The 17,500-nt window shown below is 39.5% G+C and overlaps 1 protein-coding gene across 10 annotated transcripts in view; it reads right to left on the reverse strand.

The window, feature by feature from the left end:
• The window catches only part of TMEM131L (transmembrane 131 like), a 78,932-nt gene that overhangs the window by 29,735 nt on the left and 31,697 nt on the right, over nt 1-17,500 (reverse strand). For all 10 annotated transcript variants that reach the window (XM_035549049.2, XM_035549065.2, XM_050710344.1 and 7 more), the window contains 8 exons: nt 15,774-15,845; nt 14,692-14,815; nt 13,519-13,635; nt 11,156-11,266; nt 5,317-5,394; nt 3,298-3,451; nt 1,025-1,083; nt 552-660 (listed from right to left, as the gene is read on the reverse strand). In XM_035549049.2, the coding sequence (XP_035404942.1) occupies nt 552-660; nt 1,025-1,083; nt 3,298-3,451; nt 5,317-5,394; nt 11,156-11,266; nt 13,519-13,635; nt 14,692-14,815; nt 15,774-15,845 (824 nt within the window). The remainder of the gene's footprint in view (nt 1-551; nt 661-1,024; nt 1,084-3,297; nt 3,452-5,316; nt 5,395-11,155; nt 11,267-13,518; nt 13,636-14,691; nt 14,816-15,773; nt 15,846-17,500) is intronic.

A 17,500-nucleotide genomic window follows, 5' to 3' on the forward strand; every position in this document is an offset into this window, starting at 1 on the left:
AAGTGCCCATGTCATTATGAAAGCAGCCTGTTTCAGAAACATTTAAGTCTATGCACTGCAGTCTAGTGGACAGAACAGGAAACAAACTGGAGTCAGCAATGCCTAAACTTCAATCTTTGCTCTTCCACAAACATGCCTGGTCTTGGGCAAGCCTCTTCAATGATCTTGCCAAGAAATGTCATAGAAAATGACCACCCAAGCACAATAGCCTTTTAGAAAATATATTGGAAACAGAAAAATAACCACAAATTATAAAAGGATGTTGAAAAAGCATATTCAATAATTATGCTTATTTTAAAATCAGCTAACAATTTCAGTATATGTTTTCTTCTTTTTGTAAAATATATAGCTTAAAGCCTTAGATCAGCGTAAAAAGAAGCATATATACACAAAAATGATGGAAGTAATTAACAGAAAGAATTCATCCTCCTCTTCAGAAAATTCCTAAGTTTTTTTTTCTGAGATTTTTCAAGACCTGCCTGCTGAAAAAAGCTACCATTGTATAGATGATTAGACAGGGTTTGATTATATTAAGTATATGCATGCTGTACCTTTACAAGAAATAGAAGCAACTTTTGTAAAGTTAGTAGATGAAGAAGATAGCAGTACTGGCTCAAATTCCACAGGTGATCTGCCATTTTGAGACAACTGTCGTATTTCCTGCATGAAGACAAGATAAGATGATCCGTGTAGCACTACCATCATTATTATTGTAGCTCTCATATTAGCGTATCTTCTTGTCAAATTTGCAAGCCAATATCTGCAATTTTCTCACAACTTCTAAATAAGCCCATGGATTTTTATTCAAAGATAGCAGCTTCTACGTCTTAAAAAAAAATCCATTGCTGGAAGTACAACTCTAAAAGATATATTAAGATGTCTGGGTACAATGTAGAAATACAGACGTGTAACATTTGCCACCAGCAAAATCCCATCTGCAATTACAGAGTAAGCCAGTGGGTTAATTAATTCCCTAATCAAATTCAACAGCCTAAAATACGGCTTCCTGTAAGCCTATACTTACCTGTATATGCACATGGCTGTTCCCAGAATGCAAGATGTACATATCTACCGTGGAATCACCTGTTCAAAAGAATGAACATCAAGGTAAGCTCACCAAGGACTGAAGCACCCTTGCTGAGCCAGACACTCATATTAGAAGCAATCATAATTTAAATAGCTTTCTGCGCAACAGCTGCCCTCGTAAAAATGAGGAGATATGCACATCTGAGGCCGGAAAACCTCTGAGACCACTTTATAAAGGAGCAGAAATGCACTTAAGCTTTTTGGCCTTAAGTACGAAGACAAGCATCAACAAGGTACCTTCCTTCATTATCTCCTAAATCCAGGATGGAACAACTCCTCTTTCCTACAGGCAGGGAGACAAGAGGCTCAGCTGAAGGAAAGACAGGTGGCTGATGTTGCTATGAATTTTTAAGGGGCCAAAGCATCAATAGCACGCGATAGTCCAGTTAAACACAAAAAAACACTAACAAAAAAACACAGCCTGTCTAAGCACACAGCTATAGAAGAGCCTGGGTCACCTGCTCTGAACCACAGGCATTCTCAGGAGACAGCGCAAAGCTAGATTTGGTGCCTCACACCTTTGGGGCTTAATCACCAGGTATTGTAGTAATTTTCTAAGCTTAGCAACAAGAAATGGATATAAGCCAGCTTTCACCTGTAGGTAAGGTGTTTTTGATTACCACCCTTTGTCCCTGTTGAAGCTACACTCCTAGTCACTGGACGCTACAAAGATCTGGAGGACCAAAAGAAGAGCCACAGGACAGACCAGACACGGCTATTACACCAGGGTGGTCGTAACACTTCAGTGAAGGAAGGAGACCTGAGTTCTTGCCCTTGCTTGTACCTGAAGTAAGTAGAGGCTAACAGTGCATCATTCTCCCAGTTTACCAGGTAGAATTTCTGTGAATGAGTGTGCTTCGCTCAGCTGCCTGAGAGCAAGCCTACAGATGCCACCTTCCCAAAGAGGGTTCAAGATGTTGATGGAGATGCTCCATATTCCCACAGCTGTGAGATTTAAAGCGCACACTCATCTACTACCTTTCCAGCTGGCAAGTTCCCCTGTGCAGACCCTGCCTACTTGCTTGTCCCACTCTAACGCGTGTTGAGCAAAGAGACTAAAACAGCATCGCATTCCATTTTGTTACACCTTCCCCTCAAGACTGTGTCTCTCGTTTAATTACACAAATGGAAGGCAAGCAAGCAAACACTGCTGTTTTGATATGGTACAGAACTGGTACTGATGGAGCAAGACGTGGAACTTCCCACTGACAAGTCCAAAGGGATAATAAGATAAACCTCTAATCCAATGAGCATTCATAACCGCATTACATTTAGTAGAGAACAGCCTTAAAAACATACCTCCAGCACTTTACCCATCAAAAGTGTCAACAGCAAACACCCTTGAAATGACAGATGTGAACAACTCTCTGCCAGCACCAGAATAAATGTACATCCACAATTCAACATCATCCCATGGGCAGGGAAAGTAGGTTTACAGGGGGTATTTCAGTTTCAGTTGTGTAAATATCACATCACAGGACAGGCACGGGGGAACAGCACATAGTGTTTTGTGACCAGACCTCTACCTGAACTTCTCAGAAGATAAGACGATCACGCACTTTTGATTAGCATTAAAAATTACTATTTTAATCCAGACTCTTAGGAAGTCCTTCCTTCTTCGAAAAGTAGAACTGGCAGAAATGCCTAAAAAACCTAACCAAACAGACCACAAAGCTCTATAAATAATTTAAAACCCCTTGGATTTTTAAGATTTGTTCACCCAATAAACGTAGCATAAAGAAACTGTAAGGAGTTGATTGTTTTGCCTGTGGCATTTTAGCTTAGAAGACCAAATGATGCACACATCTGTATTACCTCATTACCCCACTTTCCACAATATCCACTATTCCAAGTACTGTACAAACCATTCTGCCTTCACAGTCTTATTATGACTAATTTAATGGCTGGGAAACTAGGCACAGAGTTGTAGAAATCAAAGGACTACGATATCTTTTCATACCATTTAAGCAGATATGTTTGCACAGGGAAAATAGCAATGAAGCAGACTTAGCAATTGTTACCTTTATAAAGAGGACTGCACTTAGAACAGCTCTGCCCTAAGCAATTGGCTGACAAGCTGTATTTAACTGTTTTTCCTTATTTGCAGAAACTTTAGAGTGTCGCTGAAATTGATTCAATTTAGCACATCAAATTATAATGTATGTATAATACCAACTTCTATTACAATTAACAATGATATTTAGGACTTACCTGAGGTCTTCGTTTTTTCCATTGCTACATACACTACAAAAAGATTCTCCAGTAAGTATTGTCTGTGCTCCACAAAATCTTGTTGGGCATTTTCCATTCTTACCGTTAAGCTCATTTCTAGCAGCATTGGGTCATCGGACATAAAACAGCAACTCTGGAGCGAGACAAGGGGACACAGTGTGTGTGTGGGGGGGGAGGAAATGGAAAAAATAATTACAGTAAGGTATCTTGAGAAGTTAATCAAAGGCATTATCTAACAGACAAGGTCTTCAGCACGCAAGTGCTGATAAACAGGAGTAATTAGGACCTCTGCTAAAATTCTCAGCAGAAACCAAAGACAGTGCAGATACAAACAGCACAGCAAAAACAAAGACGAAAAACAACTAAAAAGGACACTGAACCTTGAAAGAATGCAAATTTATAAACTGTCTTAGTCAGTCTCACCTCAGGGACTGCAAAACAGTTTCCTTTGTTAAATCCTCTGCCTTCAATAAAATGTGCCATAAACAGACTGATGCATGTGTCTTAATGGTAGGAAGACAGTTCATGTTCACTGGTCTGTTTATAGTTAATTTTTCCAAATCCTGTGTTTTTTGTCTCCATTTCTCACTGAAGTAATTTTAAAAAAACAAACATACATGTACAATTCTTAATAGAAAACACTGTCGTCTGGCTAGAATACTTCAGATAAATACAAATAGGATCTTATTTCCTCTCTAAGTAGTGGCTGCTGTTAAGACAGCTGAGTCTTAGCAACTACAAAGACACAGACACCATTTGGCAAAAAATTAAATGCAACAAGCAAAACAAAACTAGACAATCAACAATGAGTAACAAATTTGACCTGCATCACACGATGAAGGTCACTGAACTCAGACTTTGCTGCTTTACCACAAGGACTACTTTGGAGGTAGAAGACTTCCACACCTGACACAAGAAGTGCTCTAGCGAAGGGGCAGCAAACACCTTCAGTTAACCTGAAGTGCCACAATGAGGTGTAAGGGGAAGGGAAGTGTTTGTGGATGTCGGTTCCCTCCCACCGCATCAAAGAAACCCTCAGTGCTTGCAATAGCCACCAGAAGCACAGAGGATGCTGCTGTAGAGACTCAAGCATAGGGGTGATGTGCCTTTGGGAAGCTTGTATCGGAGAGTGGGCAGCTATACTACATGTGATCTTAAACTTCCAGGTGCATCTCAAGCCTAGCCTTGTTTACCATGCAATGCAAGAGTCAAACATGGAAATAAAACAGTACAGGATCACTATGATCTGGAATGTACAGAAAAATAGCTATGGAATTTTGACCTAGTCATACTTGATGAAAGAAAGGTGCTGCAGACCACAGCTCTAACCTATAGATCTGATCCAACAAAATACCTGATCAAGTGCCAGCATCACTGTGAACCATTACTTATTTACTATGTAAACTCTTTTGAAGACAAAGGGGAAGATGATATTCTGCTGGCACTGCCCAGGAGTAGGAAATCTAGTGCCGTAAGTGCTTGCTCAGCACTTTGGAGGGGGCTTTTCTGCAAAAGGATTCGCCCCTCCTCAGCTCTGCTGAACATCAAAGCCTCTTGGAAACACAACTCAGGCAGTACGGACTTAAGACTCTCATTTCATTGTTCTTTTGCCAGTATGAACCAAAAATTTGTGAAAACGTTTCTGGAGAAAGAAAATTCCAAGAATCTAAACTAATACTAATATATTGTTCTAATACTTTATTTAAATAATATAACATGCATTACAATGTATAGCTGGTTAGGAATTTTGTAGGAAGGGAAGGGCGTTTTCTTTTACCGTCTCACCTTCTCCTAATGGTAATGGTGTGGTGTGTGTAACATTTCATTTATACCATAAGGTACGGTTTTATAGAATCATAGTTAAAAATCACAACTCTTTTTTAAACTGAGACATCTGAAACTGCATGGTTGCTAAAGCCTGTAAAACTCTGGAAAGTGTCCCTCTAAACATGAACTGTAAGACAACTTAAGTAGGCACCACATGATAATAAAACATACCTTAATTTGCTGATATGCATCATTAGGTAAACTGCATTCAAGGTGAACACGTAAGAGACTGGCATTCATAGTTTCTGCCTGTAAGAAAGAAAAGTGAAGAAAACGTCAAGCAGATTGCTTCAAAAGATGTTATCATAAAAATCTGATTCACACACCACAGTTTATAAAGATAATAAGACTGTCTCCACCCATGCATGACACAGCAATGTAAGAAAAATGTAAAAAAAATAGTATGTATTCTGTACAGTAGGTCAGCAAACTCCAGTTCTCAAGAAATGAACTCCATTATTACCTACTTATCAAACTATTATTATACACGATTCCTAAATATTTATACAGCAGCAACACAAGAAATCCTTATAAACTTTCATAAGACAATAACTGTACCAAACACAGCCTTTTTGTTTAATACAAAAGCTTCTTTTCTTATTTTCTGTATATTTTCTCTGTCGGTTGTATACTGAAATACAGTTGCTAAGCCAAGAATGTAATGCCTCTTGGATATGGTCTATATGTAGGTTTCATGCCAAAACGGCCAAACAGAAAATGCTTGCTTCACCTTTTTATTGATTGGAAAGGGAAAAGCGGTGATTGTGCCAGCTTGTAAAGCACTCATAAATCTAATGGGGCAACAGCACCAACAAAGCCAAGCATAGTTCATGAAAGCTATTTGGGAATCTGAACTGCCAACTTCACTGCACATACTGCTTAACCAGTATATGTTAATTCTAGATAATAATTATGAGAGTTCTGTCACTCTACTTGTAACTTAATTACAGCAAAATTACCTGAAGACTTTGAGACTGATGTGGAACCCCGCTCAGCTTGTCTTTTGATACCCAACTAAATCTGAATGAGGTGTCTGCAGGTTCAAGTTCCTGAAGGTGTCAATGCAACTTCTTTTAAAGAATGTAAATAATTTGATGCTGAGAGGCAGAACTGAATAAAAGGTTTTAAAGTATCCAACAGCCTACTTCATATCTCCATGGGACAGACAGAAGGGAGCAGGGTGCATCTGAACAGAGAGTTTTATCATATTTCATTTATATGATGGGTTATGGTTTTAGAAAAGCACAGCCCAAAGGAAGTCACTGCAAAATCTGCAGTCTTAGTTCAAGTGGATTTCATACCGAAATGACTTAGGCTTCACACAAGGGGGCGATCCAACCTCTGCAAAGGTTATTAGCAGCACCAAAACACAGGCACATGCCTCCAGCACAGCTCCCTGGAGGTGTACAAACCCCAACCAGCTCTTTTCTTCCTGCAAACTTTGTTGTCCTCATCAATTTTGAGAGCGGTAAAAACCATTTGGCTCCAAAACATGCACCACTTACCAACGTCTCACAGCCACAATTGCTAATAGAGTTTTAACAAGGCAATCAAGGATGAACAGCAACTTTTGGGATTGCTTTTTTGATCAAATAAACCTCGTTACTTAAAATTCCCTTCTCAGTGGCTTTAGAAAAACCACTGTAATTTCCATGGCGATAAACAATGAGGTGTTAACACTTACTCAATGCCATGGCAGACCCCTACCCCCATAAAAATTCAGTTAAATCATGTTTTTCCAAAGTTTTATTTGAACTTCTCTTCTTGGCCTGTAATAGGCCTACACAACTATCTGCTATTACGTTAAAAACTGAAGCTGCTAATATAATGCACAGTGGCAAAAACATTATTGGGGTGTATTCAGTGTTGACCTGTTCTCTATTGCAATTCTTTATTTCTCTTTGTAAAGGTTATCTTCAGAAAAGGAAAAGGGTTTTCATTTATCTAAGCCAGACAACAGACGCACAACTATTGTGCCTACTGTCTCAAAACACTGGTAGCACGACTGCGTTAACCATAAAGACAAATAAAGAATCTGGGAAGAAGATATCAAGCTGAGTTTCCCAGACAACAAGCCCATGACCATGTTCGCTCTTCCAGGGGTGGAAGCATTTCATTTACACTGCGAGCAACACTGCATAGGAATCAGCAGAGTGATGAATTTTACAGTGCACGTTCACACCAGAGGCAAATTCAAAAGGAGAGGCAAATTACAATGGGAAAAGTTAGAAAAAGCACTGCATAACAAACACAACCACTGCCGCTCCTTCAGTCACCAGAAAGTTAGATGGTGGCTCTGTTTTGTATTAGATATGCATACATACCTACTTGCACATGCACACAGCACCCACAAACCCTGCAGGAACTGTATCGACAACTCTGATGGAAGCCACTCAGATGAAATTCTGGCCAATTTTGTTACGTTTTTCAATTAAAAACCAGAGAGGGACAGATGCCTCTTTAGAAAACTAAATAAATTCAACCATCTGATGTGCCAGGAGTGCCATTCTGCTAGAGAAGGTCTAGGATTCTTGTTGGGGGACAGAACAGTTGGCAATTACTCAGGAAATAATTCACCCATCACAAGAGACAGGCCTGCTGGCACAGGCCACCTCAACAACCACCACACAACTGCAGAACTGAGGCCACTTTTAGGGGAAGGATTCCTCCTCATTCTGCCCCAGATACCCTGTCAGTCAGACACGGCTCTACACAAGATCTTCAGAGATATTCCTGCGTTAATATCAGGACTTGTAGAGTTCAAACCTCTTCCTGGAGTCTGACCGTATTATAATTTGAAATGAACAAACACAGAACAAGCTTCCCCTTCTTTCTGAACATTGATACATTAGTTTCTTTCCAGGACAGTCCCAGGTCCTGAAGAGCCATTCCTCTGTTATAAGTGAAGAACTGTTAATAAGCTGTTCTTGTAACAATGATTCAGCAGAGTTTCATCAGTTTTCTGCAGGCAGTTATCAGGATGGCACACCAAGAAAACTCTACTATCCTACCACAGTCCCTCTCCACACCCTAACAACACACTGCATAAATTTGCTTCTGTCATCTTCTGTTCACCTGCACAAAACATAACTTAAGGAGTCTTGGGAAGCCAGGAAAGCGATGCCTGTGTCTCCTGTGATAAGACATCCCTCCCTGCAGCTCCCTCCTCCACTGACATTTCCAACCTGTTTGTACAGCATTCTGAACACAAGGCACTGATGTAGCTGCCTGCTAAGTGCCATGCAAATATTAAACAATGCCCCACAACAGGCAACTGGAGCAGAGGCTGTATCCAGAAGCTGGATAAACAAAGATGACCTACATGTGCTCCGCCATCTGCCATGGCTTAGTGGTAACTAGTTGCTGCTGAACGGCCATGTGGACACATTATGAATTCAGTGTTGGATACAGCTCCCTTCCTCCCAGCTCCTGAGCCAGAAATACCAGGACCCAGGACCATAGCCAGAGCATGCTGATTATGAACCCTCCACAAGCCAAAACTTTGAAAAAAGCAGCAGAAAGAAGGTGAAATGCAACAGCAGAAACAGCAACTTTGTCTTTCTTTTTCATCCTCATTAACCACAAGAGCTTCTAGTTAAAAATACCGGGGAATGACCAAAAAGCCTGGGTACCTTCACTGACTTAAGAACAATTAAAACCCACAAACTCGGCACAGCATGGAAGCTTGTTTTCCCCCAAAAGAGGGGAAACTTAATCCATATCCCTATGCACAATTCTGACCATTCATCTTCAAAAGAAGTTGTTACTAACTGGAAAAGCTGCAGAAAGGCATTGTCAGCTTGGTTAAGAAATGGCCAACCCATCACAGGTAAGGATACTAAAGAGCTTGGATTGCTCAGCTTGGCAAAAAGAAAGCTGAAAGATGCGATGCCACCTACAAATCATTCTGGGCTTAAGCATCAGAAGCATGAGGTGTTTCCTAAACTGAGTGTGCATCATAACAAACAAATGAAACTGGCAACACAGAAATATTCAGACTGGAAGTCGGATGTAGGTTTTGACTGCAGAGGAGTAAGAACAGGTGTTTGAGTAACGATGACAATACATCCAGCAGTCGTGGGAAGCCTTTTTACTCATCACCACTGGATTACATGAAGATGTTACCTTTCCAGCCTTGACAATGATGGATGATGCCACTTTCAGTATTAGCAAGCAGCTTAAACACAACCATCTTTAAAAGAAGAGCTAGTAGATGGGGGGAAAAAGACAAGCCGTGGAGCCCTCACTGACCTTTCTCACAGGTTTCCAAGCAGTATCAGTAGACTTTAGAGGCAAGGATATCTTTAGCATATCCAAGTGAGGCTTATGCTACCCTGAACTTACACTAGTATTTTACTTCAGTTAAAAACAAACTTCAGAAGTAAGTAAATGAGTGATTAGGTAGGTATGGGTGGTTTGTTTTGAATGTTTTTTTCACTAAAAAACTCCATTGTTTAGTATTTATGTGTCCTTATGTTTGCATGTGTGTAGTCACTCAAACGTCATAGACCTCTTCCTCACATAGCTTCTAAGCCTATAATATAAACTGGAGAAGAAGGAATCATACCAACTTTTTTGGGAACCAGATCAGACCATTAGTGGGGTAAACTGAAAGAGACACTGCTGGAGCAGACAGCTATCTTTAAAGCAGTGAGAAGGGATCCAAACTTGAACCACAAGCTCCACTTCAGTCCTTAGATCTCACCTACCGCCTTCAACAGCTGAGGAGACTGTACCATTGCTGCAGCGCTTGTGTCCAGATTGATAACATACAGTGAACTGAAGAATAATTCCCCAGTTGTAGCCAGGCATAGAAAAATTACACCCAGAGCTAGGAGAACTGAGTCAACACCCTCTTGCATCTCATGTACTGAGACAAGAAGGGTGCCAGGTGGTACCATCCTCCACTGCCAAACCACCTCAAGCTCGTACTCTAGAGAAATAAAGCAGAGGAAAATGTTCCTCACCATATAGTAATGAAGACAGCAAACACTCCCCACAACTTGTCTAACTCAGACATTCAGATAGAACTGAATGAACAGCAGAGTCTACTTTCAAACCTCACGTGGTACCTGACGACAATCCATCAAGCCAGTTGAGAAGATGCAGAGCAACATGTCATGAATAGCATCTTCCCTCCCTCCACCACAAATTACTAAACCTAAAGATTTTTGGTTCCTTCACAATTGTTGGCCTACACACACCCACAAGTGTACATACTTGTATGTATACAGGAAAGACTGTTACTGGGGAAAAGAAGGAAAGACAATGAAATTGTGAGATATCTTCGTGGAGAGGTAAGACTGATCTAACATACAGAGAGCAGACTTAAAAATGAGATCTAAGGTGAGAATTTCTCTCAGGTAGAACAATCACAAGGCAGCATTGTGAAGGCAATCAGTGCAGGTTATATTTAGATACAAGATTAAATTCTGTTATGTGCTATAGTATTCTAAAATACGTTTAACAAAACTAAAAACATGTATTATACAAAAGTTCTTATCCATTAAAAATATGAAGGAAATCCGAAAGATCAATTTTCCAGTTATTCACTTGAGCAGTACTACACAGCTCAAGTATGTATCACAGCTCTGAACTGGCATAGGGAACAGGTCTGAAATAAAATGGGGGGAAAAAACAAACCAAAAAAACACACAGCCCCTCTAAAGCCACTACCCCTCTGACCCTATAAGTGGATTTATTTATTTTCAAGACATATCAATTCTCCACTCCGGTTCAGAGCAAGGGCACACAGATGGCACAACTGAGAGGACAGCACAGAAGCAACACTCAAGAACAAGTGGAAGTAGCTTTACGGCCAAAGGCTTTTGTCTGAATAGAGCCAGAACACCAGCTCATCACAATACCCTTGTATCTTGTAACCCCTCTCCCACACTCACTGGTACTTGGATTTTCTGTTAACATTACTTGTACCCAACAACCTGAGGACAAAAATCTTTTATGTCTAAGTAGATCAGTGTTTCACTACGGTTTGAAATGTATACTGTACCAGTGTTTGCGATGCCTGGATGTTTTGAATATGTGGAAGCAGTAAATAGGCATTTGCTAGCTGCATTCTAGGTTCTTCTGGAGTAGACGTCAGAGTTCCCACTCCAAAAACCTTTTGTTAAAAAAATAAAGTCATTGTATCAATATACAGTATTTCGCTTATCAGAGTAATACAGAAAATTATTTTACTAATAAGAATCCCAAGGAACAGACTGGTTTTTAAAATTACATTCTTTTAAAGATAATATATATATTAAAACAATTTCCACTGAGCAAAGTAAATATACACACAAGTGGCACATTAGCATCTTCACTCATTCACTATTACAAAACAAAAATGCTTATCAGCAGAGTATCAGGTTCTCTCATAAAAAAGCATTTAAACTCCTACTGTTCTTCAGGCAATTACAATACAAGTATCTGGATATACAAAATATTTGCAAACTGGCAATAATCCGTATTTTAACCATGATAGCTAAGCTAGTTATCAGACTTTTTTTTGATGCAAGTAAACAGGAGGCATTATCTTTCAAATTGTCTTCATAAATGATGGAATAAAGCAGAACTGTTTTTCAAAAACTACATGCAATACTTACACATACCATGTAGTCTTTGTTGTCAACAGACTACTCAGTAAAACAGGAGGCTAATAACCACATACACAGTTTTACGGTCACCATTTGGCTGTGCGGTAATCTCTGGAAAACTATGTTTCTAGCCTGAAGGCATACAGAAATCAATGGCTTTGACTTCAAAATTAAGTAAAATATTTTTTGATCGTTTTGGTTTTTAAAGCCTGCAATTTTCAGAGCACTCAAGATTTGCAAGTTTTTTTTTTTTATTTTTTAACGCATTTATATTCCACTCTGCCAACCGAGATTAGTTTAAAGACAATGAGATGCAAGATAACCTCTGATGATTTTATTCTTTCCTCTCAAGAAAAACCCACTGGGGTTTTTCACTTACTTGTATGAAAATAAATCTTTAAAACAGAACAAAAAACATGTTTAAAATTAATAGAATAACAGTGTTCACTGCAGACCCTCAGGCATTGGATAGAAAATATCCAATCAAAGGGAATATGGGGAATTTTTATTTATTTTTTAAATGGAGACATTTACAAAGTACATTTTACTGCAACTGTGGTACTCCTCCATTTGGGAGGATCTTCCATATGTACTTCTCGCATAAACACATTAGAAACAAACATATTTCAAGGCTTTTGAGCTCTCTAGAGCACTGTAGCTGTGCATCAGTCACTACAGTTATGCCCAATTTTGAAGCTCTTAAACCTAATGAAGGCTGAAATCATGGACAGTCACTTCCTCTGTTACAGATGCCTGGTGAAACTATCAGTAAATAACAGTATGCTACCGATTTTAGGAGCAGTCCAACAGAAGACAAACCGATTTTCTGGTGACACTGACAACTGCTTCCCTGCAACTTGTTCACAAAAGGCCCTGGTTGAGCTGACTGGGTAACAAAAAACAAGGGGTCAGGAGTGAATGCAAAGAGGGGATAGATGCAAAAAAGAAAAGGTCAAACACTCTATAATGCCGTGTTCCCCTATCTTTGATGAAAAGTTCCCACAAAATTTGGCATTACCCCTAGTATGTGCTAGACAATGGCAATATTTGTATTCCAAAACCTGTATTTCAATGAAGTTATCTATGCTTCATTTCAAGGAGGTCTGTCTTCCAGCACAGCATCAAAGTATGAGAATAAAGGAGCTGGATGGTTGATTAAAGCTGACGTTGTTTTTAAGTCACTAAATTCAGGTTTAGATTTTTCTTCTACAACTTAGTAAAAGTGAAGAACTTGAAACGTGTAACATCCCTTATAAAAATCAAATAACTTAAGACTCGCTTGAATTCTCTAGATAATCAGACAACAGATGGCTTCAACGCAAAGCCTGTAACTTCCACTTTCATGTTATAAGGACCTAAAGCTCTCACGTGTGCTACATCCCCAATGTATTTAAATAAAATGCTGCAGTGTAGTTGATGACCACCCCAAATATTTCCTACATATATTTTTCATAACAAACAAATTCCAGCACAGCACATTCTAGACAATAATATTATATGGAGCCAACCAGTATTGACAGGACCATGATCTGCTATGTAGAAACAAACACACTTTTTTTTAACTACCACAAGTAGTCCCACTAACAGTAGCTATTTTAACAGTATATGAGTATGAGGGATCATGAGATCAACAACATCTGGTAATAGGGATGAACTGTAAAATGTTACTCCACTTGACTTGTTATCAGGAATTCAACGAACATTAAGTTCGAAATACATGAATAGCACTTCTTAAAAACACAAATCCAAAACTCAAACCAAAAATAAGCAAAGTTACCTGATATGAAAGTACTCCATGAGATGAGGTATTTATAAATAACGAGCTTTCAATATTGCCTTCTTCTGTTGGCAGAAAAAGCACTCTGAATGAAATTTTTCCCATTGCTGGAATCACCTACAGAGACCACAAAGAAGCTTGCTTGCTCAGTGCAGTTAATCACAACACCCACCATTCACCCACAGACATTTCCATGTGTACTTCTGTATCCACAGATCCCAGTAGCAGAAACTCAGCCCTACAAAATTTCACCTGTCCGTAACTCCCTCTCATCTCTTGCAATGCAGAAGAACTGAGAGCACTCAGCAACTTGCTGTATTATGGCTGGAATTTCTCAGCTAGCTCAGGCCTCAATGTTCTTTTTTGCACAAGAAGTTCATCATGCAGCACTAACAGCCTCCGCATCCTTTAAAACTCTTCCCCGCACATAGATACCACACAGCAAGTCAATCACCTCTGTGACACATAGCTAAATGAGTCAAAGCCAAACCTGGGCAAAACAATTCTAACCAAATAGGCCTGTCTAACCAAGAGAGCAATAAAGTTTGTTTGCACAGTAATATCCATTCAGGCATGGTGGGGAGAAAAAAAAAACAGCAGAAAAAAGCATAATAAAATGCTTTGCACATCAGCAGAGGGTAAAATCTGGGCTTCATCAAACTCAGATCCCAGTGACTCATTCTTAACATGTGTTATATTGTTATACATCATAAAAAAAATCTGAGTTAAAATAATGGTCTTAGATCCTATGGCAATTATGCTCTAAATTGCAATACAAAAATGCATAAAACATTTCACTATTTTTTTTTTGGGTTGAATATGCAAGACCATTGAAAAGACTGAAAATTCAAGGCTGTAAACACCCACACGCCTGTGGATGACTGCATAAAGCTGCATATAACAGAATGAGATCTAAACAGCCAATTTAACACTGAAAAATTCTTTTCTTTCTGAGTTACTGTAAAACACATTTCCTACTGCAGGTTTTGGATGTCTTCTCCATTACCAATCTAAGTAAAAACGAGCAAAAAGTGCTAGCAAAAACAGAAAGAAGTTGGAGGTCCTAAGGAAAAGCACGAAGAGAAAACACAGAATGAAAACTTTAGGCCAAAGGAAGCATGAAGGCTTGGCACTTGGCCATTACATAGTTTCCAAAAGTACATCAACACTCACCCGGCTATGAACAGGAGACACATGAAACTGTCTAGTAGCTGTAAACACTGAATTCACCACAACTTCTCTATCTCTACTAGGGTTGTAGGCATGCAGCATTTTAGCTCTGGGTAACCCCAGTAATCTAAAGCGGGGAAAAAAAGAGAAAGAAATTATTCACTTTATAAGAATAGGCAATGTACAAAAAGCATCCAAACAAATCACACCAGAACATGTCAATATGAAACAGTTTCCCAGATACGATTATTCTTTGGAAACATACCAAACAAATTTTGCCCTTTAACATATAAATAAATAACACTGCAATGCAAGAGGTGCACCTAGCCAAAGCTCACTTGGGTCACTCGTAGTTTGTTTTCTTTTTAAATGCAACCCTTACTAGGCACAAAGCTTTCAATAAGAAAGTTCAAATAACCGAAGTCTTGTCTTGTTTTGTTTTGTCAGCTAAAACAATGATCTCTTAAGGCTTAAGTTAAGTTGAGTTAGCTAATACATCTTAAAAACAGCAGCTTACATATACATCTTCTGAAACATTCCTTTAACTCACAAGGGTACAGTGTTTCTGTTCTGGTTATTGACGGAAGACAGATCATGATTTTAAAATGTTGGGTTTTTTGTTTTGTTTTGTTTTGTTTTTTTCTTAGAAGAAAACTAAAAATCTCAAGTAATCTACCAGTATGTTTTGCCTTGGGTTTTCTGGATTTTACTTTTGAAAGCTAAAGGAAGCAACAAGCTCTTCCCCCTCTTGAAAGGCAACTTTTCAAGAAATGAACAACCAGCATGAGGAACTGATTTGACACACATGCAGAATCACCTGAGAAGGCCCTTCTGTTCAGTGTCTACCCAGAATGCATTACAGTTCCCTGTTCCTTTTTCCTCCTTTCTAAAACTACATTGATTTTCATTTACCAAGTGCCTCAAGGTACAAAACGATTCCAACTCCGTGGCAGTTATTTACTATTTCTCTTTTTTTCAAAGGATAGAACGATCTCAGCTAATGATCTTCACCCAAACGTAGCCCAGCAGAGCTGTTCCTCCCCACTTAATTATTAATCGAGGTAACAATAATGCAAGACACTTACTGCATTCCAAAATGCAGGACTGAAGGGTGAAAATGTAAGGCCTTCCCATTTGGAGGCATCTTTGCTGAGAAGCTGAAAAAAGAAAAGACAACAATTAATATTTAGTGCATGTGATACTATACATAGCAGGGAAGGAAGACATTACAGGCTGTAGTTCCTTGTATTCCTAAACATGCTATTTCCAAACCTTTTCATACATTCCTCTCCCTGCCTTGAGAATGACCTTTTAAGAATGTTTCTGTACAATACCACGCGTTGGAAAGCTCATGCTAATAAAAGCACAGCTTGATAAGCATTTCACTCTAGATGCAATGCTGCCTTGAACAACCTCCCTTCCTTGAACATATCCCCTCAGTCATACTGATACACCTGTTTACAAGGGTGTGTAGGGAGCCATAGAGAAGTCATTTAAGAGAGTCCTGAGGAATGAAAATTATGTCAGCACAGAGCAGATCCCCAGTCTATCTACCTGGCATTCAGACAAGCACTTGTACTAGCAGAGCTGAGAGATGCACAGGTAGAAAAGCAAATAGCAGCTTGTGAAAAACTGACATCAAAGGAAGTGCTTGCCTAGCTGGCTTTAATACAAAAGCCAACTCATTCCTTACAAGAGAATACGAAAGAGCGTGGAAACATACACGTCATCATCTTTCCTTTGCCCTAGGAACATTTACAATGAAGTTCCCATCGGTTCTAGCACATTTTTAGCTTATTTCAACATGAGCCGAGATGCCCTTAACATAGACAGAAATCCCAGGGCATCTTCACCACTTTCTCAATTAAAACGTGTTCTCCACAAGCCTAAACAGCCGTAGTGGTGAAAAACAAGCCCAGCACTTGATCGTTACAGCTACATACCCAGTGCGCCATGCTGTTAGAAACCTCCCCAGAAGCAGTCTGCAGGTTCCATAGCCTGAACCAGGCTCGTCACTGCTGGGTGATGCTAACAGGCATCCTAGCAAGGGCAAGTCTGAGACGGGAGGGAAGGATTGTGGTCTCATTTGTTATCCAGCTGCTTTGCATAACATGCGGTAGTGCAGTTAATTGGTTCCCAATTTAAAAATGCAGTCCTGTAACATTACACCTATTATATATTAAAGCACCTATATAATTCTGTTTTTATAGCCCAAACCAATACAGCCATCATAATTTATTACCAATCAGGGAAAGTTAGGTTTATTACTATGAAACCCACAACTTTTATGAAAACATTTCTCAGAGGAGGGAGTCAACTCCCTTGCCGTTGTAGCAGGAGAAATGTGATACATCCAGGTAGTGCTTCTGGGGAGTTGCTGGAAAATAATGTAAGAGCAAATGATGCAGAACTATGAAGTCCAAGTGAATGACTGAGTCTCCTTCCAACCACCCCCAGCCAGCTCCTGTCCCGCTCCCACAGCATCTAGCACCTTCCAGGCCTCCAAAAGTCATCCTCAGGGACATACCCAGAAGGAAAGTCTGAGCACTGTCGTAAACATAAATAAATCAAAATTGCCACTAAAATAAAAGCCCCAGACATTTCAGGGAAGGCACGTTTCTTAAGGGTACTTACATATATATTTATATGCATATATGTATCAAAATAAAAGTCAAGCCATACAGCGTATGTATATAGTATCACCTTGAACCCCCTCATCACTTTTCTTAGGTTTTTAGCACCCTGCAGGTACTGCTGAAATATCTTTTCCCACCTGAAAAACCTCTGCTAAGAAGGACAAAAAGCTGAGTGC

This window comes from Cygnus atratus, chromosome 4, assembly GCF_013377495.2.
Source record: "Cygnus atratus isolate AKBS03 ecotype Queensland, Australia chromosome 4, CAtr_DNAZoo_HiC_assembly, whole genome shotgun sequence".
In the NCBI taxonomy this organism is placed as follows: Eukaryota; Metazoa; Chordata; class Aves; order Anseriformes; family Anatidae; genus Cygnus; species Cygnus atratus.